General features: G+C 49.9%; 1 protein-coding gene across 11 annotated transcripts in view; it reads left to right on the plus strand.

Moving 5' to 3' along the window:
* Trak1 (trafficking kinesin protein 1) overlaps nucleotides 1–25,026 on the plus strand; it is a 169,131-nt gene that overhangs the window by 116,458 nt on the left and 27,647 nt on the right. For all 11 annotated transcript variants that reach the window (XM_031345664.1, XM_031345666.1, XM_031345656.1 and 8 more), the window contains 6 exons: nucleotides 9,292–9,368; nucleotides 18,126–18,242; nucleotides 20,031–20,131; nucleotides 21,013–21,121; nucleotides 23,318–23,396; nucleotides 24,163–24,293. In XM_031345664.1, coding sequence (XP_031201524.1) covers nucleotides 9,318–9,368; nucleotides 18,126–18,242; nucleotides 20,031–20,131; nucleotides 21,013–21,121; nucleotides 23,318–23,396; nucleotides 24,163–24,293 — 588 coding nt within the window. In that variant the 5' untranslated portion in view covers nucleotides 9,292–9,317. The remainder of the gene's footprint in view (nucleotides 1–9,291; nucleotides 9,369–18,125; nucleotides 18,243–20,030; nucleotides 20,132–21,012; nucleotides 21,122–23,317; nucleotides 23,397–24,162; nucleotides 24,294–25,026) is intronic.

The following is a 25,026-nucleotide window of genomic DNA, read 5'->3' on the forward strand; positions in this document are numbered from 1 at the left end:
TGTGTGTGTGGTGTGTGTGTGTGTGTGTGTGTGTGTGCAGGTACACATGCATGTATATGTAGAGGCCAGAAATTGACACCAAGTGTCTTCATCCATCAATTTTCACTTATTTTTTGGGACGGGTTCTCTCCCTGAACCTGGAGCTCACTGATTTGCCTGGACCATCCATCCAGCAACACTCAGACCCTGCCCCCAACCCGTGTGAGGACTACCCAGCTTTTCACCTGGTTTCTGGGGGACCAGACTCAGGTCCTCAGGCTTGCCTGGCAGGCATTTTGCTCATGGATTCAGGTCCCCAGACCCCTCCTCTGACTTTAGTGACTTGCTTGGTACCCTCAGCCTCTTGGCCTACTGGGATGAGGAGAATACTTTAATGAGCCAGTCAATAAAGTAGCCACATGGCTTCAGAACTGGCATGTGAGCTGCTCTTGCCATCTTCTCTCCACTTGGTCACCACACAGACACAGTCAGGGCTTCCTGGACTGCTGATGTGGTGAGCCTGACTCTAGGCTAGCTGCTCCCCATGTCAGGAACATAGTGTGCCTTTGTCTGGAAGCCAGCAGGCCAGAAGCTCCTGTGGTGTGGGAGGAGGGAGTGTCCACCACCTGCTTGCTAAGGTCCCAGGTCTCTGTCTTGAGAATGTACCTTTCCCTGCCACCTTCCCTTCTGCATTTATGGTCACCTTGTTTGCAGGAAGTTTCAGGGCCAGGTGAGGGGGCTCAGTTGCATTTTGGGGTGGTGACATGTGTTCACCCCTCTCTGGAGCACTGGGTAGTAATGGACTGTTCTTTGCAAGCAAAAAGGTCTCTCCAGTTTTCTTCTGGGTATCACTCGTGTCTGGTGCAGGGCGAGCCCGCCTGCTGGGTTCCTGGATAGTTCCCTGCCTGGCAACACCATTGCAGCCCAGGCAAGGCTCTGTCAGGGCTGAGAGAACCAAAGAATGTTTTTTTGCTCCTTCAGTTTTTTGTTTGTTTGTTTGGTTGGTTGGTTGGTTGGTTTTGTTTTTTTGAGACAGGTTTTCTCTGTGTAGCCTTGGCTATCCTGGAACTCACTCTGTAGACCAGGCTGGCCTCGAACTCAGAAATCTGCCTGCCTCTGCCTCCCAAGTGCTGGGATTAAAGGTGTGCGCCGCCACCACCCAGCCCAAAGAATGTTTTTACTCTATTGCTATTGGGAAGTGGTAGGGATGTGATGTGGGCTAGTGGCCCTAGCTTGCATGTATTTGGTTACTGAAAAATACCAGGATGTAATTTGCATTCTATAAAATGCATCCATTGTTACCTGTCGGTTTCATGATTTGTATAAATGCTCTGAATTGTGCAACCCTTCCTGTAATTCACACTTAGATTCTGCACCCTTTTCTCCCTAGTAAGGACCTCTGTGTGTTTGCACTTAGCCTCAGTCCTAAGCAAATGCTAATGCACTTTCTACCTGGCTGGAATCCTAGAACAAAGCAACATTTTTGTGTCTTTTTTTTTTTTTTTTTCTTCAAGGATAAGGCCTTTGAGGCTTGTTTATGTTGTGGTATGCATTCGTCCCATATTCCTTTTTATGTCCAAGCAATATTCCATGGTTTGGATACACCATGCTCTGTTCATTCAACAGTTTAAGGTTTCGTGTTTCTACTTTTTGCCTGTAATGATTGCCATGAACATTCATGCTCAGTTTAGGCAGAGGCAGGTCTTCATTTCCCACCGGTAGACACTTAGGATGCTCAAAAGGCTCTCTGACCTTAGACTGTCTACCCTTCTTAGAGCCTTGGTTTCCCTGGCAACATGTTCAGCTTTCTCAGCCCCATGTCTCTGTGGGGCTGCTCCTGCTCAGCATACACAATAGCCATGCGGCGATATGTTGCCCTTGGTTCTTTGCCAAATCTTCTTGTTCCATTTCACAGACGTGGGCTCGAGAAGAGAGATATGGCTAGGGTGTCAGGTGCCCAAAGGGACTTCCTTCTTGCTGGGCTGTGGAAAGAGCAGGAAATTCCCAGATGGAGATGTGAGAGAAAGGCAGTCTTCCCAGAGGAAATAGCAGGTGCGGAGGCCAGGGCAGAGTGTCGTCACTGGGAGTGGAGGAGAGTGGGCATGAGCACCTGGCAAGGAGGCAGACAGTTGCCTGCTCCAGAGGAGGATGGTCCTGGGCGTCCCATGTCTGGAGGCTGCTTGTTGCAGGAAGTGGCAGAGCTGGGTACATTTTAAAACAGGATATGAACGTGTTAAATCAAAGGCATACAGACTAGTTTTACAGGGTGCTGGTTCTGTGAGGCCTGGAAACCTGGTCTGTGCGGTGACTCAACCAGGATTTGATAGGGAGCCTTCAGGCTATGGCTCACAGGTCCTGGGCCTCCACCCACCACTCCTGTGATCAGGGCAGACTGTAGGATTTATTACGCTTGCTTCCTGTGGGTCAAAGGCCAGACCGGAGCGATGCTTCTTATCCTGACCACCTACTGCTGCCTCTGTGGGGCATGCCGGTATTTCTAGGGTACATGGCTGCTTAGTCAGTATATTTCCAAATATTTTCTTACATTAATGTGTGTGTGTGTGTGTGTGTACACATGCACATGCCTTGGCATGAGTGTGCAGGTCAGGGACAATGTCCTGGAATCGTCTCTCTCCTTCCACTAACATGTGTCATGGGCATTGAACTCAAGTCAAGGTTTGGCGTCCAGCGTCTTCACCCATTGAGCCATCTTTTTTGCCTAGCCTGAACTTTTTGTAATACATGGACAATAAGTGGTTAATAAGGTTCAAGTGACAAGAGGGAAAACTCCTGGGGGAGGGGCAGTTAGAACCTTTTTATTTTTTTCTTGGTTTTTCAAGGTTTTACACAGGGTTTCTCTGTGTAGCCCCGGTTGTCTGGAATTCCCTCCATATATCAGGCTAGTCTCAAACTCAGAGGTCTGTCAGCCTCTGCCTCCTGAGTACTGGGACTCAAAATGTATACTACTACCACCACCACCTGACTTCAGAGCCTGACTTTTAAAGCACACTTCGTTGAAAACCTGCAGTCCTGGATGGCCTCATCCATGGAGGTTGGCTTCGTGGCCTTTGAGTTACGAGGAAACAGCATTTTCTTGAGGGCAAGGGATGTCTTTGTTTATATGCACACCCACAAGTGCACACATACATATGTACAGACATATATGTAGATCTGTAAGATGCTCTTTCATGTATTCATGCCCCAAGCCCATGAAGACACAGGCTGCTGATGGGAAGGGTGTCTTCACACGGCTACGTATTTATTCCACCAAAATGGATGAGGAACGTGGTCTCCCAACTCTTATGACGGCCAGTCAGGCCACAGTGTCAAGGAGCTTACAAGCCTGTTAATGTGACATGGTGACACAGGGTCCCTCAGGAAGAGCAGGTGGCAGCCATGGAGCTGTGGAGTTCCTCACCACCTACCCCACCCTCCTTGCACCTCCTCTCTGTTCTTGTGGCCCAGCACCCCAACTTTCCGCCGTCTGCTCTAGCCTTTGGGAGCCAGCATCTAGTTTATTCCCTTCCTTATTCCTCCCACCCCTGCCAGCCTGATCCCGTGACCCCAACTGACATTGTTTCCTTCCCTAGTAGGGTTTGTGTCTGGGCCCTCAGCCAAGGTCACTCCTGATGGACATCAAGTCCTGCCCACACAGGTGCTTGGGGTTTGGTGGGGAGCTGGGGTCTGTATGTATTCTCAAAATTATTTGGAGTATGGTTTAAGTTGCATAACTATCACACATTGATTTTGGGGTCCAAGCACCCCCCAGAACCTCAGCCTAGTGCCAGGTGTCCCTTTCTCTGGCCAGCCAGCCCAGGCTTATTCCCCAAGAAGAAAGCCTTGGTCCCTTCCAGTCTCCCAAACTGCAGTGTAGCCCAGCCAGCTCCCAGGACCTGCGACTGTCACCAGGCCTCCTGCGACTCTGGTAGCGGTGTTCAGAGCTCACTCTACAGTGCTGTGACTGTCCCAAAGCCATGGTTTCGTTGGCAGCCCATCTTGCTATTGGTCTAGCATGGCGTCGGGGTGGAGGTATGGGGGGAGGGTGATTGCCCTTGTTGTCTGTGTCCGAGCCTACTACTAAGTCTTATCTCACAATGTCCCCGTGGAGGACTTCATTTACTGTCACCCAGGAAGGAGCCCTCTGGAGGAATCTAGCACATTTATTAACGCACGTCACTGGGCTTGCTGTGTGCATCATACCCAGTCATTCCACACTGGGTCAAAATGTTTTCTGAGATACAAACCACACACCGCTGCTGTCCTGTGAAAACCCTCTAGTGGTTTTCTATAGGCCCGTGATAAAAGTCTGAATAAAAGCTTTTGGGGACAGGGTCTCACCACGTAGGCCTGGCTAACCTGCATGCTGGTATCACTGGTGCATGCTTCTATGCCTGACTAAAAATCCCAGCTCTTTGAAGGACTTTGCACCCTTTGGCTCTTCAAGCTGTTTATTTCCGAAGTGTCTCCTGCATTGGCCTATTTCCGGTGCACCCCAAGGGGTGTGTGAGGCTGGTATGGGATGAACACATCTCCCAGAGTCAGGGGAGGTGCAGAAGGCTGAGGGTGCGCCCTGTGGACCTGCTGTGTGAGGCAGGATGCATTTAATGTCTTTGTTAGCGTATGGACCGTAGTGTTCCTGTATTAATTATTATAGAGATTTGTAGTGGCCCCTTTGCTTGCTCTCTGGACACATTATGGGGTGGATTTGCTAGCATGGCCTGGGTCCGTCCCTGTGGAGAGAGGACAGCCGAGCTCTGTGGTAGAAAGCTAAACATGAAAGCAGTCTTGTGTACTCATCTTGTGGTTGAAAGGCAGGTTTGTTCCTTCCTCACTCTCCTTAGTCTGGCTCTACCCAGACTGAGAGAGTTCTTGAGAGAACCAAGACCCAGCAGTTAAGGAACCTGCCTGGGCCTGGGTTCCGGACCCCACCTTCTGTGAAAACCTCTTCCAGGTCAAGGAGCTCTCCTTCTCTGTGCTGCAGGTTCTGAACGTTGTTCTGCCCCTTATGGTGCCCTGCCCTGTTTGAGTTCAGGAGCCAGACTGGCGAGGTGCAGCTCCTACAGTGCAGCCTTAATCTCTAACCTGCAACGCTCGTTATGTGGGAAAACCATCCCGTGCTACTGGAGCTCACAGTGAAGCAGTCCTCGGAAGCTAGGCTGCCCACGCCACTTCAGACCTAAGTGTGTTTGTGCCAAGCGTCCTCCAAGGCCCCTTGTCTGGGGACGAGTTGAGCCCCAGCTCTGTGACAGGGAGGGAAGAGGAAAACTAAATACCCCCGAGCTAATGCATTGTGCCGTTGCCCACAGCTAGATAAGCCATTTCCAGTAGATGTTGCTGTCCTTAGGCCCGTCATATAAAAATGTCGGCAAGTGGGAATGGAGAGGCCAAAGTTGAGCCATGGGAAGATCATCCGTGGAGAGAAGCTTGGTCAGGACTGCCTCTGTATCTCAGCTTTCCCACGTGGTTTCTGCTGGTTGTTGTAAGGGTCCAGTCTGATGATGGCCTTACTTCAGCTCAGTGTATACTTCATAAACTCACCCCTGCAAAACCAAAGTATGACTACTGTGGGTCATTCTCCAAGCTATACATCAGACCCCCATGGTGCCCTGACTCCTCTGCGGAGCCCTGACCCCTCTGGGGTGCCCTGACCCCTCTGGGAAGCCCTGATCCCTCTGTGGTGCCCTGACCCCTCTGGGGTGACCTGACCCCTCTGCAGAGCCCTGACCCCTCTGACCCCTCTGCAGTGCCCTGACCCCTCTTGCGGAGCCTTGGCCCCTCTGCAGTGCCCTGACCCCTCTGGGGTGCCCTAACCCCCCTGGGGTGCCCTGACCCCTCTGGGGTGCCCTGACCCCTCTGCAGTGCCCTCCATGTCAGCTCCCGTCTTCCATGTAGAAGTGTCGCCCTGAAGGTTTCCTGGGGAAAGTGGATGGGAAAGTGTTAGAGGCCTTCCAGACACAGAGGTTGGCGGCTGCCCCGCTGAGTCTGTCTGACCTTGAGTTCTGCAGCTCTCCAGCTGCGCCTGATTCTCTGACTTGTGAAAGGGTGTGAGGAACCCCACCACTCTGAAGTGCTCTGGGGATCGCATGAGCTGTGTGGTCAGCAACTGACCCCAGTGAGCATGCTCAGTAGAGGGCTTCGGAGCAGCCCGGATCAGTTGCTGCATGATGCTCAGAGGAGGCCAGCATCTTCTGTGCCTGTTAACGAAGAGAAGGCTTCTGCTCTTAAAGGTCAGCTCAGAAAGATCCCGTGACCTTATATTAGTCAACTGTGTACTTCCTGATATTTTAAATAATTTCCCTCACAAGTGCAGTATTGCTATAGTTATTTTTTAGAATCATTTTTAAAGCACAAACAAAATTAAAATCTGTGATCCTATCCAAATGTTTGTATTTTTGTGGTTGCTTTTTTTTCTTTCTGTGTACTATTAGTGTATGTGTGTGTATGTATATATAAATATATATGTGTGTATATATACACATACACATATCTCCCCTTAAATTGTGATTATATATATACAAATATATGTGTATATATATATACATATATAGATAGATACATATAGATATATTTAAAAGCAAACATACTGAAATACTTTACATAATCATTGCTTAGAGCAAGCAGTGTTTTTTTTTTTACCTGAGTGACTGAGTAGTCTGCGTCTTGTGGAATGTACTTACACCCTGGAGCCCCTGTGTAGTTGTCCATCTTGAGAACATGAAGGGAGTGTGCCAGACGCTTTACACTCAGTGCCTGGTGACGGTGTGGGCTTGAGAAAATACTGGAAGGATTGCTGTCTCTGCCGTCGACATGTGTGTATGCAAATGAGCATACCCACAGAAGAGCACACACAGGTGACTATAAATGAAACCAGAGAAAGCTGAGCCAGCATTCAGTTCTGACGTGTGACATTTCTATAGGATAAAGCCATTTTAGGATTTGGGTTAGGGCACAGAAGGATCCATCTTCCATATTATTCAGACCGAACATCACGGTCCGTCTGTGGTTACAGGAGCATGACAGAGATCCGGGCTTGGTTTTTGAGTTTTGTTTTGTTTTGGTTTGGTTTGTTTTTTTGCCTCTGCCTCCCTCCTGTTGTTTGCAGGTGTGCACCACTATGTGTAGTTCATATAATACCGGGGCAGGAACCAGGGCTTCGTGCATGCTGGGCAAGCTCTACCAACTGACTTCGCCCTATTCCACAGAGTTTTTAAAATATGTCACCTCTGATGAGTGCAGGGCTGGAGCCTTTCCTCCGTGTGGAAGCCCACAGCTGCTCAGGGGAGACCCAGATGCTCGTAGTAGCACAGCAGTCTTGACAGAGAGAGACTTGTTGACCTTGAGCCACTGAACTATGCAGAGCGTTTGAGCTAGATTCCATGGACAGCAAGTTAGACCATCCCTTATACATCTCCTTGCCATTCCCTTGCTGGCCAACGTGAAGGCAAGGAGGGAGGTTAAAGAGCCAGGTGGTGTGTGCTACCAGAAGGCAGAGGGACCCTCTCTGGGAAATGGCGGCCATGGGAGGAAAGGAGGCGGAGGATAGGCTCTTGCTTCTAGGTTTCTGGTGCTTCAGATTGAAAACCAGATTCCAGACTCTGCCGGAGCTAGGAAATCATTCCAGAAGATCAGGTTTCTCTGAGCTCATCTCTAGGATCAGCTCTGCTTGCATACTAAAATATTTACAGGCTGCCGAATTTCAGCAACAGCTCTCTAGCAAGGCTCCGGGTGTGACTTGGTGAGAGACTTCGTGTCCCAGGTGCCTCTCTTCGTCTGTTGTCAGATGTGGGTCATTATGAAAACTTTCACTGTTACTAGAATTATTCTCCAGGGTTGTGTTATGTAGCATCACTATGAAGTTGTGTGCACAAGTGTGTGTGTGTGCGCGTAGTGTGCTCACGCATGTGCATGTAGGGGATGCTCACGGAGGTCAGGGCTCAACTTCCAGTGTCACTCCTTAGGCACCGGTTTCCATCTCTTCAGCGCAGGGCTTGCAGACTCATCCTACCATGCTCACCCCACCATGCCAGCATGCTTTTTACATGGATTCTGGGTGGAACCCGGGTCCTTTTGTTTGCTACTTGACTTACTGGAAAGCATCCACTCTTAGAATACTTCTATTTAGCCAAAGTGACAGGTTTCAAAAATAATTCTCATTGGCTCTAAACCCAAATACAATCACTTTCCCACACAGAGGAAAAGCCACGGGACAGTCTTTGTGTGAACTGAACTACCAATTAATGCTTTGCCATTGATTTGAAGTAAAAAATAAAATAAAACAAAACAAGATCTCTAGAACAATGCTTCTCAGCCAGTGGGTCATGACCCCTTTTAGACTTGACTGACCCTTTCATAGAAGTCATCTAAGACCATCGGAAAACACAGATATTTACATTATGATTTATAACAGTAGCAAAGTAACAGTTATGAAGTGGCAAATAATTTTCTGGTTGGGGGGTTACCACCTGCATGAAAACCACATTAAAGGGTCGAACGCAGCATCAGGAAGGTTGGGAACCACTGTCTGGAGGCAGTAGCAGACTAAAGCCTTCCTCTATCAGCAGAAGGGAATGAGAAGGTGCAGACCTAACGCTGTTCATTAGCATCCTCTCATGATGCAGTGGGCTGTATATGTAATGGAATTGTGATCAGTGTGCATGTTGGGTGCATGCTTGTGCATGTATACATGTGCGTGCATGTGTGTATTTGTGTGCATGTATGCATGTGTGTGCATGTATGTGCATGTATGCATGTGTGTGCATTTGTGTGCGCATATATATACATGTGTGTATTTATGTGCATCTGTGCATGTGTATACATGTGTGTGCATGTGTATATGTGTGGGTGCATGCTTATACATGTGTGTGCATGTGTGCATGCATGTGCAGTAGCCATGGTGGTAAGGATTGTGGAGTGGATTTTCAAAGGAAAGTACCCTGATGCTGCTGATACAGAAACTTTAGACTCTAGGCCAGTCAGGAAGAAGGGGTGTGTGTCACTGTGAACTTGTGGGGTTTAGACTGTCATTTAATAATTATACAGACGGCTGCTTTCTGGAAGCTCCTTCTGTGCCCATGTCTCTGTGGTCGGTGGGTAACTCACAGCTCAGCATCAGTGGAGGCAGAGCCTGGTGATGGTGAGGACGGTGTGGGTTGTCCAGAGCCTGGTGATGGTGAGGACGGCGTGGGTTGAATCCCTGATATCACGGTCTGAGGAGCCGAGTTAGATGCCCACCCATAGCCAGCTCTCTGCCGTTAGCGATCTCACGGCCTTTTCTGTTGTTAGCGATCTCACGGCCTTTTCTGTCTCTTGCAGTTCTATGTGCCGAAAGAGTTGGCCAGATGACTAAGACATACAATGACATTGATGCTGTCACCAGGCTTCTTGAGGAGGTGAGTGTCTGGGGGAAGGTGAGGGCCATTTATAGCGGGTTCGTGTGGGCATCTCATCTGTTTCCGGAAGGAACCTCACATTGGGGCCTTATAACATACAATTTAATGGTTTTATTTTGCTACTTGTTTATTTTGAGACAGGATCTCACTATGTAGCCCTTGCTGGCCTGGAACTTGCTATGTAGTCCAGGCTGAGCTAGAACTCATAGAGATCTGCCTGCCTCTGCCTCCCAAGGGCTGAGATTAAAGATATTCACCATTACACCTAGTAGCTCTATCCCTAGACCTCTGCCAGCTGTTGATTTTGCGTACATATATTAGATTTGTTGTTACTGTTTGAAAATAAAGTCTTATGAAGGCTGCCCTCAGATTTGCTGTGTAGCTGACACCAGTCTCATATTCCTGATGCTTTGACCTCTGTCTCCCAAGTGCTGGGATTACAGAAACACACCGTCATGCCAGCTGATATTTGAGATTGGGGTTGTCCAACTTGTGACATTGCAGTATGGCATTGCCATTTATACATGTGTTAGCCTACATTTGTAGCTATCCTGGGATGTATACAGATAGCAGGCCTCAGGCTTGGATACACCTGTGAGGTGTATACAGTCAGCAGGCTGCAGGCCAGATACACCTGTTTGTTTTTGATATTCTGAGTTGATGGCACAAAAATACAGTGCCATTTAAGTACTTGTCAGGCACCCAGTTTCTGATCAGAGAGACCTAAACTGTCTGATAGAGAAGGATATGTTCTTGCTTATAGTTTCTGAATATAGTTCAGAAACTTTGTTCATCTGGCTGATAGAGCGGAGTACAGTGACAACATAGAAATACAAAACAACAAGAGTACCATGGTTGATCGGGCAGGTGGCATGCCCTCGAGAGACATTCTCAGCTGGTCTCAGTGTTCTGGTTTCACTTGGGAGTAGGGGACTGTGAAGTCCCCTGAGGACACATGGGTATGCCCTGTGTACTTGCAGGCCAGGGTGGGGCAGGCCCTGGAAGAAATATTGGTATATATATTTTTTAATCCCTGTGACCAAACCTGACAGAAACAGCTTGTGGGGTTGGGGGAGAGCATGCTGCTATTTTAGGCTCATGGTTTTGGGGATTTCAGCTCATTATATTAGGGGAAAGGTGGCAGGGGGGCTTCCCCTGTGGAAGTGAGAGCATGAGGTGGTGATTGTTCAATTCATGGGGTTGCAAGGAAATAGAAGGTGGCTGGAACCCAGTGCTAGATTATAACCTTCAAAAGCTGGCCCCTGGTGACCTATAACCAGGGCCCGCCTCCTCAACATGCCACAGCCTCCCCAAACCTCATCACCAGCCCAGGGGGAGGAGTGCAGGGAGTAAAGGTAAGGTGTGTGTGTGTGTGTGTGTGTGTGTGTATGTGTGTGTGTGTGTGTGTGTACAGTGCCTGCCCTTCAGCAGTGGCCCCACCACAAACCTCACCTTCAGTGCACAGGCAACTTTGGGCCTTGATTCTAGAATCTACGATGACTCTGTATCCAGTGACTTTCCATTAGCAGCTCCCTAGAAAGAGGGTGGGATCTTGGGGGAGACACTGAAGGCACAGTGACCTTTGCAGGCAGTGGTGGGTGAGACTGCAGCAAGGCAGGCACTGACAGTGTGGTGGGATTGGGGTCCCTCTGCCCCTCGTGTCTTCCTCTCTCTTGCATTGTTTTTTCCTTTGGTGTATGGGACATTTCCACTCACCCTGGAACACATCTGTTCTATTCTAAAGGAGGAGACAAGAACCCCTTAGCTCCACCTAGGTAATATCAGGATTTGGAACTCTGCGATGGTCCACTAAGGATGCTGGCCCCTTGCCTTCTGGTGACACCAAGTTGCCACCGTCTTGAAGCTGGTGTGGGCTAGCGGAAGGCTCACTTGGCTGCTCATTGGATCTGGAAATGGACCTGCTGACCTTTCCCTGTGGGGAATTTCTCCCCCATTTGGGGGACCATTTCTCCAAGCCTTTGGGAGGGCGGGGTTCTGGGCTCCTGAGCCTTGGTGGTGAGGTTTGCCCTTAAGTCTTTGGCCTCTGCTTTCACCCCATGCTCTTCTTGGCTGCCTCAACCCCTTCCTGGCCTGCAGAGGTGGCATTCAGAGCAGCCCACAGTTCACGTCCATCAGTCCACACTGACCTGGCACACTCTCATGCTGCATGGAGCCTGTGAGGCTGCTATTGATCCTGGCTCCTGTAGCTATGTCCCTGCTAAGACAGAAGCACAGGAGCCTTTGTGTTGGCCAGTCTGTGTCTGAGCTCCTGCCGCGAGATTTCATCCCTTCTGTGGGATATCTGTCTCTTACTTGTAGGAGTGAAACTGGCAAGCAGCTAACTATTGTCTGTCAAAGTAGATATTAATTGGAGGGTTCCTACCCCACCTTAGATCATTTAGTTCCCAAATAAAAGATACAAAACCTTTATAATAAGCCTTCAAGTACCAGAGATAGGCAGATGTCATCCCATCTAAGCTATTTTGTCTGCTTTTCTGTCAATAATCCTAAGATATCACTTGCTATGTTTTGCCTGGGCCACTCTTTCTCCAACAGGCCGACCCTTAGGGCCAGGTACTCATAATCCACCTACCCCATGGCAACTTCTCCTTCTGCTTCCTCCTCTCTGAAGTCTTTGCCTCTGACCCCTAAGCCTGTCTTCTGTTCAGCTACAGGCTGTAGACATCTTTATTCAACCAGGGGCAGGACTTGCACAACAAAAGCTGGTTTACTTGAACATTCACTCAGTCTTGAAGCAACTAGACCTTGGGATACAGAGTTTAGCATTATAATACATAGCAACCGACCAAACCTCAACAGCTGCCCATCTGTTTACATGAATTCTACAGATGCTCTTGAGGGTAGGTATTCTCAGAGTGGAGGGATCTAAGTCTGAAGACAGACACCAGGCTCCCAGTGACTTCAGCTCTGGCTCATAACCACTCCCTGGTGGGATGCACCCACTTTGCATGTTGCATTTGACAACTCTTGAGCCTCTGGCAATATGGCTTCTTGGTTGTCAAGACATTTCCACTTTCAGGTCCTGCGCCCTGTGGCTCTGGGCGTCCACAGCCCACAGTCTTTGGCTGTATACACGAGGCCTCATTGTGGGTGTTATTTCATGGGTACCACCTTTCTCTCTGCTTTAACGTCCAAAGGCCCCTTCCAGACCCCTCCCAAGGTCTCCATCCCTTTATACAGAGTCCCTATATGAAGAACTCTCTGTTTTCACCAGACTTGGTACTGCTTGCCTGTAGTCTCAGCATGTTGGAAGGTCCAGGTAGAGGAGGACAAAGAGTTGAAGGTCATCCCCAGCTAGCTAGGAGTTTGAGGCTAGCCTGGGCTACATGAGGCTTGTCTTAAAATTTTTGGTTTAAAGAATTCACTTTTCCTTGGTTAATTTTCTGACTGAGCATGGCCGTATGAAATACGAGCTTTTAAAAAGGAACATCACATCTCCTTAGAGCAGTTTCTCCCCTTGCCCCTTTGTACTTGCTGGTTTCTTGTTTTATTTTTGATAGGCAATCATGCCCAACCTCCGTGTTTTATAAATAGCAGCTGTCCCCTTTGTCCTTGGTCCTGATAAGATATCACAGGGAAGTCCCTGCCTTTCTCTGGAACAGGATGGCTCATAGACTGACTGCTGCAGCTACCACGTGACAGTCACCTCAGGATGTTCTTGCTTGGGTTGTGTGCCTCTGTTTAGGAACGCTGGTTTACATACCAGCTGCGTACTGAGTGCTACAAGATTTTTTCAGGACATTCAGGCAGAGCTGCAAGCCATGTTGTGTGTGTGTGTGTGTGTGTGTGTGTTTGTGTGTGCGCATGTGTTTGTGTGTGTGTGCATGTGTGTATTTGTGAGTGTGCATGTGTGTGTACGCATGTGCATGTGAGTGTGTGCATGTTTGTATGTGTGCTCATACACTTGTACATGCGTGCGTGTGTGCATGTGAGTATGTGTGTGCACACATGTGTGTTTGTGTGTGCGTGTGTGTGTGCATGTGCAGTGCATGTGTGTGCATGTGCAGTGCGTGTGCGCTTGTGCATTGGGTCTTTACTGGGAGGGAGATCCTTTGGCTGTCATGGTGGACTGGCTGTATTGGCAATGTACCTAGAGTTCACCTCTCTGCCCCAGTTAGAGCGTGCTTTCTGCTGGCCCATAGTTACACTTTTTATCCTAAAATTGGTGAATGGGATGAGTCATTGCTGAGTGTGGGAAGTAGGCTAAGCATCGCCATGGAGAGTGCTAGCCAGCCCAGTGTGTGTTGGTGACAAGGGCCAACCTCAGGTTGTAGGCCTTCAAGCCATCTTGATTCATTTCTCAGAGAGTAAAGAACTAGATTTTGACCAGCTTGTTCCAGGCCCTGAGTTAGTTATTTTTAGTCTGTGGTTGCCACTAAGGTTTAAGCCAAACTCATTTCCTGGCTGTTTTCTTGACTTTAGAACTAAATGTTTGATTTATGTTGACTGGCAACAAGAAAGGGAAGGTGACTCCTCACCCCAACACAGAGAGAAAGACCCATAGGCACACACTTACACATTCACACATGCACACACACACTCACACATGCAGGCATACATATGCAGACACACTCAAATGTGCAGGCATGCACACATATGAGAGAGAGAGAGAGAGAGAGAGAAAGAGAGAGAGAGAGAGAAAGAAAGAAAGAGAGGAAGGGAGACCCATAGACACACATGTAGGCATGCACACACACATACACACTCACGCATGCAGACATACACAGAGAGAGAGAGAGAGAGAAAGAGGGAGGGAGACCCATAGACACACATGCATGCACACATACACAGAGAGAGAGAAGAGAGAGAGAAAGACCCATAGACACATATGTAGGCATGCACACACACACATACACACTCATGCATGCAGACATACAGAGAGAGAGAGACCCATAGATTCACATGTAGGCATGCACACACACATACACATTCACATGCACACACTCACACATGTACACACACTCATACATGCATGCACACTCACACATGCAGGCATACACATGCAGTCACACTCAAATGTGTAGGCATGCACACACACACACAGTCACGCATGCAGACACACAAACACACAGGCACACCCACCCACACATGCACCTTGCCCTATATCTGTGACTCTCAGAAGAAACCTAAGGATCTTGTTGCCTTGATAAACCTGGACAGAGCCAGGTGTGGCAGTGCAGGGGACTGAGTCAGAAGGATCAGAGAATCAAGGTGAGCCTGGCTGAACACCTAGACCCTCTCTAAAACAACACTGTCAGACACCCCAAAGCCAGACAAGCTAGGCAAGCTAGATGGGAGGCCATACAGGACCTTCCTTCCTTCGGGTTTTCCTGCTGGAAGCAACCTTCCACCATCCTGCTCTTCACCCTGCAGCCACGCCCTAGGTGATTACTATAAAGATTAGATTTCCAGTATAGGCTTGCCATAGCTGCTCCCAGCAGGGCAGAGAGCTAGAGGCCAGAGGCCTGCTGGGAGGTGTGGTTAGTGAGGTGAAGGACCTCCTGACCTCCTGTGTTTGTTCCTGTTCTGTCTGTCCTTGTCCCTCTGAGGTGCCAGTCCTCCCTGCCCCTTGGGAAGCCTTGTCCTTCATGTTCTCCAGCTGCATCTTGCTTTGTAGTGCTCCTTGTCTACTGACTATAGTGCTCCTCCCCTCATTGCCTGAGGTGCTCCTTGCCTCTCTGACTATAGTGCTCCTCCTCTCACTGCCTGAGGTGCTCTTTGCCTGTGATGCTCCTCCCCTCACTGCCTGAGGTGCTCTTTGCCTGTGATGCTCCTCCCCTCACTGCCTGAGGTGCTCCTTGCCTGTGATGCTCCTCCCCTCACTGCCTGAGGTGCTCTTTGCCTCATTGACTGTGATGCTCCTTGCCTCTCTGACTATAGTGCTCCTCCCCTCACTGCCTGAGGTGCTCCTTGCCTCTCTGACTATAGTGCTCCTCCTCTCACTGCCTGAGGTGTTCCTTGCCTGTGATGCCCCTCCCCTCACTACCTGAGGTGCTCCTTGCCTCTCTGACTATAGTGCTCCTCCCCTCACTGCCTGAGGTGCTCCTTGCCTCGCTGACTCTAGTGCTCCTTGCATTGAGGACTCGCATCTGTGCTTGTTGGAAACTAGCAGCTATGGTGGGGTGAAATCAAAAGGAACCTGGTCAGGAAGTGAGGAATGAATGTTTAGCACCTGCTGACCCTCCCGTCTGGGCTGGCTGCTTGTCCTGGCATGGGATTTAACAGGCCTGAGTTAGGAGAGGGAGGCCACACTCGCTCGGCAGAGAAGTAGGCATTGCTTGCTAGTGCGGCTTTAGCCGCAGGAGAGAGGCCTGGAACCATTCTGACTCATCTTGAGTTTGCCTCTGGGTACTCATCCTTGGCAGCCTTAGTCACACCATTCTTCCTGTCCCATTCCCCCCCCCCCCCCCCCCCCCCCCCCCCCCCCCACCTCCCCCCACTCCCCAGGTAAGGCACGGCCAGAGTCTGAGGATGACAAAGGCCACAGGCGAGGAACCGTCTGGTCTCCCCTTGGCCCTTCAGCATAAGTTCAGGGTTGAGCATCTCTGACTGCTGGGACTGTCTTTGTGTCAGTGTGTCCCTTTCCACATGTGCTGAGCTTTTGTGTGATTAGGGATGATGGGAAAGCATGTAAGGTCGGGATATGTAGGGGTATTTATGGCTCACGTCTATAAACATACAGCCAAAGCTTGAGCACAGAATAACTCCCGTGGTATGTGGGAGGCATTGTGATATTTTCATTTTTGAGCTGACGTTTTTCACCTAGAACAGTGTAAGGAATAGATTCTAATGGTCTGTTCTCAGTGTGAGGTGTACCTAGTGTGCCTGTTTGTGAGGAACCATTGATTTGATTTTGCTATTTTTATGTGTATGAGGGTTTTGCCTGTGTGTATATATGTCTGTGCACTGTGTGCCTGGTGCCCATAGAGGCCAGAAGAGGGCATCAAGTCCTCTGGGAAATGATAGAAGGTCATGAGCAGCCATGTGGGTACTGGGACCAGAACCTGAATCCTCTGGAAGAGCGGTCCGTGCTCTTACATAGCAGTCTGCTACATGACTGAGCCCATGGTCAGAAAAGGCAGCCATCTGAAGCCTCAAATTGTTCATTACACAAGGCTGCGCGTCCTAAACCAATGAGACAGGGAGTCTGCGAAGGAGCAAGTCCCGGGTGTGGGAGAATAGGATGGGGATTTCTCATAACCTGCGGACTTTACAACGACTTTGGCACAGATCAGCACACTGTCCACGCTTGCCTTCTCTCCATGCTGGCATCCCTTTCTGCACAATGCTGTGTGAAGAGAGCTCATCTGCTTTCGTGTCTCTTGAGTTTTTAGTATCTCATTTCTACCATGCAAGTTACCAACTATACTTACTTTAGTGATTTCTCAGCTCTGTGGCTTGAAAAAAACTCTGGTGCTCCTGACTCTGGAGAGAGGAACCACTCAGGCCATGAGGGTAGTTAGTAAGTAGCACGGAATCGGAGCCTCCAACTGTCTCTGCTCCAGCCTGCCCGTCCCTGCTTCTCCTTCTTAGAGCACGTAAACAGGACAGTTGGTGTAGACTCTGAAGTGATGTGGTCTCCTAGAATGTCCTCCACCTTACCAGCCTATCTAATGCAAGCAGGTGGATCTCGGGGATGGATCTGGAGTTGGCACCTGTCGCCTACCTGGGACATCTTTCTTTCCACAGAAGCAGCTGTGTCTTTATGTGGCCTGCTCTGAATACACAAACAGTTGTCATGGCTGAACTGTCTGAACATCCAGTTACTACATGTATGCAACCTCTGAAGTACAAGTAGCTGATAGAGGGTCTCTGCCCTTAGAGAGTTCTTTCTTTTAAATAAATAAAATTAAATAAAATCTGAAGAAGAAAGTGAAACAGTCAGTCCTGCCTGAGTTATTTTAAACATTGTTGCTTTGTTGATTAGATGAGGAATTCAGCATAGTCTAGGTCAGTCCAGCCTGATGTGAGCTAAAGATGCCAGCTTTCCTTTGCCAGCTCTTTGCTTTATTTAGGGGCATATTCACCCACCCACACATCTATTTATTGATTCGTCTATCATCTACCTATTCACCTACACATTCATCTATCCATCCATCTATTTACCCACTCATCCATCCATCTATCCTCCCATCCATCCACCACCCATCTACCAATCTACCCATCCATCCATCCTCCTATCTACCCACCTACCCACCCATCCATCCATCCATCATCTCATCCATCCATCTATCCATCCTCCCGTCCACCCATCTATCCATCTTCCCATCCATCCATCTATCCATCCTCCCATCCATCTATCCATCCATCTATCATCCTCCCACCCACCCATCTATCCATCCTCCCATCCATCCATCTATCCATCCACCCATCTACCCATCCTCCATCCATCCATCTATCCATCCATCTGTCCATCCATCTATCCATCTATCCGTCCATCCACCTTAGTCAATGATGTTCCCATGTGCTGGCTCTCAAGTAGGGAGAAGTGTTACCAACAATTTAACAGATAACTAAAGTATTTTCCCTCCATGTACCTGGTTTTCATCAACTTTTCCTGTATGGCTCCTGCACATGTGTGGCCAAGGTTATTGTTCTTTAACAGACATCTAGTACCTGGATGGTGAACTGTTAATTCTCCTACTGTTTCTGGGTATGCCCATCTGACACTGAGCCCTGTTGGCTCCTCCAGGATGCACAGGACTAAGTCTACATTCTCCCTCTTGCCTTTCATAGAAAGAGCGGGATTTGGAGCTGGCTGCAAGGATTGGCCAGTCATTGTTGAAGAAGAACAAGACCCTAACTGAGAGGAATGAACTGCTGGAAGAGCAGGTGGAACACATCCGAGAGGAGGTGAGGACCGCTGGCCTGGGAGTGGTCAGGGAGGTGGGTGGGAGCACGGGCAGGTGTGGCAAGACTTGTACTGGGAGAACCCAGATTTGACATGTAGACCGCCTATGCTGGGCCCTGGAGCAGTGCAACATTGTGGCCTGCAGTCTTCATTGTATAGACTCAGTGCAACATTGTGGCCTGTGTTCTTTCTTGTAGAACTTCCATACTCATCTTAACTCATGGCTGGGAGTGTGTGTGGGGGGGGCGTGAACTATTTAATTTTCTCCGAGGGGAGCCTAGATTCTGAAGGAAAGATTCTGGCTCCCTAGAAGTGATGTTTAAACTGCATGGAGACAAGTCAGTTGGCTGGGGTTGACAGAGCAGGGATTCGGAGGTCAGAGCCCAGCCGTCCATGGTGGCTTCTCTCCTCTTATCCTGTTTTCCTAGCAGTAAGTTTTAGCCCTGAGGACCCTTCCTTCTCACCTCTTCTTCCTCTCTGTCCACATTAACGTCCTTAGTGGGAAAGGATGCCCTGATCTAAGACTTAAGATGTAGCCAGTCTTACTTCTTTTTCTCATTAAAGCTATTTCTGATTTGGGCTTAATGTTTTAAATCTACTCGTAAGAAAGAGTGTATTCCCCAGCTTGTTCTCAGAAATGGTAAGCTGGAATGCTGTAGTGTTATGGGGAGAAGTAAGGTTGTTCTTGCCTTCACTGGTCCAGGGAGATGGCCTCAGTCATGTATGGAAGCACATGGGCTTTCTGAGCAGAGGGACATACCATCTAGGTGCCAGTGGTGACCCACTGGCCTCCTTCCATGGTCGTGTGGTTTGAGACTTCCTGGGCGTGTATGGAGAGCATTCTGCTCCAGGGGAGTGGAGATGCCCTCCTTCTCAGGAGAAGCTTTGAACTGGGAAGCTATGAGGTCATGCTTCCCTTTGGAGAATCATCAAGCGGCCCCTCTAGGTAGGAAGAACTTTTATGCAGCATATAAAATAAGTGGACTCTCCAAGGATGGCAGAGTCCACACCCTATGTGGTTTGGGAAAATTGGAACAAACCCCCAGCCACAGACATCAGAAAACAGACTTCAGTTCTCCTTCACAGCCCGGGTCCTGCGCTTATGAGCGCTGACTGAGTGCTGGGAGAGCAGGTGAGAAGTTTTACAGTAGCCACCGCCTCATCTGAAAGCCTTGAGCCCAGATCAGCAGCGTGGCACAGCCACCTCATCAGTCAGCAGCGTGGCTTTCCGCGAGGCTCGTCTTTCCTCCCGTACCCCGAGTTTCTGCCCAGTAACCTAAATGCGAAGAGGGTCTGGCCGGCTTGTCAAGGGACACTGTGGGGGTGCTGGTCCCATGGAGGGCTGTGTGGTTTTCTAAGTAGGGTCCATGAACCACTCCTGGTGGCACACCTGGAGGCAGCACAGCCACAGATCTGCTCTGAGATGGCACTGGGTTCTGACAAAGCGAGCGGCCCCTCCTTTCATTCAGTATTGTGGTCCACTGTTCTGGCCGCTTGCCCAGCTGGTCATCTGGCCGCTTCCAAAGCCAGCAGGCATCAACCCCCTGACCATTCCAGAGCCTTCTGCTCCCCTGACTGCTCTTCTGAATAAACGTGAGGACACAGACTGTTTCCAACCCAGAACTGATGTACTGGGCTTTTCCTAAACATTGCCAAACTCAAGGCTTTGAAACTTGGAGTAGCAGATCAGTCCTCACGTGGGATGCCATCCCTCTCCAGCATTTGAGCACAGAAAGACAGTGCCACCTTCCAGCAAGCATCAGCCTGCCTGCCTCTTCCTGTCCACACAGGTGTCTCAGCTCCGACATGAGCTGTCCATGAAGGATGAGCTGCTTCAGTTCTACACCAGTGCCGCTGAGGAGAGCGAGCCTGAGTCCGTCTGCTCAACCCCGTAAGTCGCCAGTACAGGTCCACGGAGCTAAGGGCAGGCAGGCTGACGTAGATGCCCTTGGAGGCCTCTAGGCAGTGCCGCTAGCACCTTGGGTTAGGTTAGTCTTTCCCAGAATGGCCATCTGAAGGCCTCAAATGACACCACCTCACTGCTTCAGTGGGAGCTGCTGGGTGGAGAGCAGTTTCCCTCTTACAGGGTGTCATTGCTGGCTTGTCACAGTGGCCCTTTACCCTGGCACATCTGTGGGAATGGGGTGCGCTCAATGGTGGACGAAATCATAGATCCTGGAGCCTCAGGTCCTTGGGACAGAAGTCCGGATGCTTCAGGAGACCCACGCTTTTGGGAGCTTAGTGGCCTGCTGTGGGGACACAGCTCTGTTGGGACCTCACCCCATGCTGATTTCCTCACTGTAGAATGGAGCTCTTAAGAACGGAAGGTCACAGGGTCTTGAGCACTGAGTTCACACGTGTAGCGTATATAGAACACTTACTTTTTAATGTGTTTATTTGTGTACATTGGGGGAGGGGCACTGGCTGTGACACGGCTTGTATGTGGAGGTCAGAAGACAGCTTTCAAGGGTAAGTTTTCTCCTTCCACCTTGTTGGTCCTGGACATTGGACGCCGGTTGTCAGGTGTGGCAGCAAGAGCTTTTCCTCCTGAGCCACCTCACCAGCCCACAAAACCTTTCTTGTGAATAAGTGTGCATCTCGAGTTAAATGAACTCTTAGACATCCTGGAATTGCATTGGTTGAATGAACCTGACCCTCCGACCCCCTGTTCTGAGCTAAGGTGGCCACCATACCTTTGTGGTAGCCCTTCCCGGCCTCCACTCAGGTGAGAAGGGAATGGCCTCTCTGATTTTCAGTGTGCTTTTGTCCTAGGCTGAAGAGGAACGAGTCATCCTCCTCTGTCCAGAATTACTTTCACCTGGACTCTCTTCAGAAGAAGCTGAAGGACCTCGAAGAGGAGAACGTTGTACTTCGATCTGAGGTGACATATCTACCCTGCTCTTGCCCCTTGGGTGGGGGTGTTCTTCTGGCAGCAGCAGCTGTGGAGACAGCACCATCTGCTTAGTGCCCATCTGAAGAAGTCCTGCCTGAGTCTGCACTCTCCAGCCTGGGTGCTAGGCTGCAGGCTCAGCCACGTATGGGCATTGCTTCTGGGGTGGATGTCGCAGTGGGTGGAGACTGAGGCAGGTAGAGGCACGCGAGCAATGGCCTGAAGGCTGGAGTGATTATTGAGGAGTTGAGTTGCCCTGAGAAGACTGTCTAAGTCTCAGAGACAGGTCTTACAGTGTGATCGGTGAAAGGCTGGGCTGAGGCAGCCTGGGGACCTGGAAGGCGCTGTACCAGGCACCTTTCTGACATTGTTACAATTGGTGAAAGGCTGGGCTGAGGCAGCCTGGGAACCCGGAAGGCGCTGTACCAGGCACCTTTCTGACATTGTTACAATTGTTATATTACTGTTACTAGTGTCACTGTTGTTAGTCTGCATAGCGGGGCCTACAGCTGCTTACTTTGAGTCTCATTTGCAGTGAGACTCAGGCACCAGGCTGTTGGGTGTTTGAAGATGTCAGAGTTAGTAAACGACAAAGGCTGGATCTGTACCCTCTGGCTCTAAACCCAAGATTTTTCCCCTTGCCCACCACTACTCTCTAAAACCTCTGATTCGAGTAGATGTAGTGTTTTTTGTCTTCTTTAGCATTGAGCTTGTCTGTAGGCAAAGGGATGATGGCCTTTGTCTGTCAGGTTTGGACTGTTAGCCTACCTTAGCTGGCTCTAGACTCCCAGAGACACTCCAGGAGGGCGGCACATCTGTCACTTTGAACTTGCCACACACTGGAAAGAGCCTCCGGATTGGACCTTACAAAGCACCAGGACCTTACAAAGCACCAGGAACTCTTTCGAACGACCTATCTTTGCAGACCCCATACTAGGCAGCATTTTCGGATGGCTGACAAGGTCACCCAGGCTTGGTCATGCAGAAGAAGGCTGAGCCCATACTGCCTAGCTGCAGTCAGTGGGCATCAGGCCCAGGTGACTGCCTCAGTCCCAGGCACCCAGCCCTGCTATCCAAAGATAGAGCCAAAGGGCTCTGATCCTGGTGTGGATTCTTGACGGCCCATGTATGCCCTCAGGATTTTCATCTCTGCCTGTGGTCAGGGCCTACCGCACCCTTGTTTGACTACTTAACTGAGTGTTTACATGACCCTCTGGACCATTCTCCTCTCGTCTTTTCAGCCAGAGCAGGCTGTCTGAAGTCCTAGGGTTAGTTGTGTGTGCCTTCTCTCTTTTCTAGTTTTGTTTTGAGACCAGGTCTCACTATATAGCTCTGGCTGTCCTGAAATTCACTCTGTAGACCAGACTGGCCTTGAACTCACAGAGCCCTGCCTTCCTTCACCTCCTAAGTGCTGGGATTAAAGGTGTGCACCATCACTTCCAGACTACTTGGTTTGTGGGGGGTTGTTTTGTTTTGTTTTTTGAATCAGGCTCTCTGTATCCCAGGCTGGCCCAGGCTAGCCCCAAACTCATGGCAGTTTTCCTGCCTTAGTCTTCCAAGTGATAGGGTTGTAGGGATGGGGTTGTAGTGATGAGCCCCCAAACCCACTATTGTGGGGAGACTCTGGAGGCCACCATGTCTTGACACTGTCTTTAACATATTGAGTTTGTCCTTGGGAGACTGGGTCAGACAGAGTTGATGACCCTTCAGAACTTGTGGCTGGTGTGGCAACAGTTCTGTTCCTGTATGACTGTTTCTAGAGTAGCTGCTATGCTCAGGGCAGTGTCTTAGGCACGGTAAAAGCCATAGAGGTGTTATATCTTCGAGAGCTGAATGCACACGAGCAAGTAGCAAGCCGACCAACGCCCCGTGGCCTTTCAGTGGTAGAACTTGTGCTCGCAGCTCCGTGTAGCGCCCCCTGGTGGCGTCTAGCCTTCAGGTCTCTGCTTTAGGGCCTTGCCCATTGCCTAGGCAGGGGATGCAGATGCGGTATGTCTCCTGGGTGGTGTGTGATGGTCGAAGGGACGGAGATGTCGAAGGGGATCATGCCAGAGTCTGAGATCGCCGGGCTCTGTGCCTCCACCCTGGTCCGCCTGCCGGCCCTGACTGTGTGGATGCTGTTCGCCGGGCTCTGTGCCTCCACCCTGGCCCGCCTGCCGGCCCTGACTGTGTGGATGCTGTTCCCAGGCCTGCCAGCTGAAGACGGAGACCATCACCTATGAGGAGAAGGAGCAGCAGCTGGTGAACGACTGCGTGAAGGAGCTGAGTATGTCTGCCCCTCCTGCCGGCTCTCCTCCTCTAAGATGCTCCCACCACCTTCCTACCAGCCAACGGCTCAGTGGCCTTCTCTAAAAGCAGAGGCCCCTGCCAGCCTGTATGGCGACCTTTGCCCATTTGTGAGTCGAGAGCCGTGCTCTCAGTGAGGTGGATATTTAACTTTAATGTGGACTCAGTATTGGAATATTGTAATCCTTTGATGCTCAAGGTTGGACCAGATCCACGATCTGACTTACAAAAAGGCCAGACTCTCAGCTTTGCTATTCAAATCAGTGACCTTCCCCCATGCCCTCTGTTCCAGAGTTTCCAGGTTAGATAAGAGAAAGGGCGTTTGGCAAAGTGAAACACAACTCTTGTTCACGACTAGTAAAATGGGCTGCAGCTCCAAATGCCCTGGAAAGCCACACACAAAGTGCAGTGTGCACCGTGTGCAGAGCTCCTGTTCATGGTGGAACACTGGGGTTTAGCCAGGTGCAGTTATATTTGCGGTGTCACTTCCAGCTGTTTCTGGAGCCTGCCTGCCCTGGGGACAGCCTTGGTCAGTAGTGTCAGCCCTCACAGGAGAAATAGCCCATGAGAAGGTTGAGTTCCTTCTCTTTCCAGCCCCACAGGAACCACATCACCACTTGGAAAGATGTCTACTTCAACTCCCTCCGTGCCCCCATCTCTGTTCCCCCCCATAAAGATGGTGTTCTGTCTTTGGTCTGTGTGTAGCTTTCCAACTCAGCCACCCGCTTGTCATTACTTCGTCACAGGGGATGCCAACGTCCAGATTGCGAGCATCTCTGAGGAGCTGGCCAAGAAGACGGAAGATGCCGCCCGCCAGCAAGAGGAGATCACGCACCTGCTGTCCCAAATTGTGGACTTACAGAAGAAGGCGAAATCTGTAAGGCTTTTGTATCTCTGGGTGATGCAGCAGTGGCCATTCCGGCGGGGGGCGGGGGGCGGGGGGACGGGGCAGGTGGTTAGTGGGAGGCCCGTTCCCTACCTGAGCCATGTACACTCTCTTCTGGAGAAGGCTTAGTGCCCCAGGTTGGCACAGGCATTATTTGCAATCTTGTTGCTCCTATAAGTTAGCAGCATTTGTAGAGAAGTGCTGTAGATATGGAGTCTTGGGACTTAACCAACAAATCATGGAGTCTGCTCTTCGCTTTTATTCTGCCCTTCAGATATGGTCCGTGGTAGATTGGTGTGTCTGATTGGGGGAGGAAGAGAGGAGATGCCTCTGGAAAAGAACGAAGGAAGGACAGACAGAAAGGGGAGGAGAGGGAGGACAGACTCCCAGAAAGCACTCACACTCTGGAGATGGGGGTTGGGCTATGGGGAATAATTAAGTCAGAGGGAAGATTTTTATCTTCAAAATTATATGACGGGGCTAGGGAAATGGCTCAGTGGGTAAAGGTGCATGCTGCCAAGTTCTGATTCATCCAACTCTCGTAAGGTGTTCTCTGACCTCCACACACACTCACATATACACTCGCATACACACTCATACACATACATACACACACATACACACACATACACATTCTTTCACACACATGCTTACACACATACTCACACTCGCACACTCATACACACCCTCACACATGCACATACACATTCTTTCACACACATGC

The sequence above is a fragment of the Mastomys coucha genome, unplaced genomic scaffold, assembly GCF_008632895.1.
Source record: "Mastomys coucha isolate ucsf_1 unplaced genomic scaffold, UCSF_Mcou_1 pScaffold23, whole genome shotgun sequence".
Classification (NCBI taxonomy): Eukaryota; Metazoa; Chordata; class Mammalia; order Rodentia; family Muridae; genus Mastomys; species Mastomys coucha.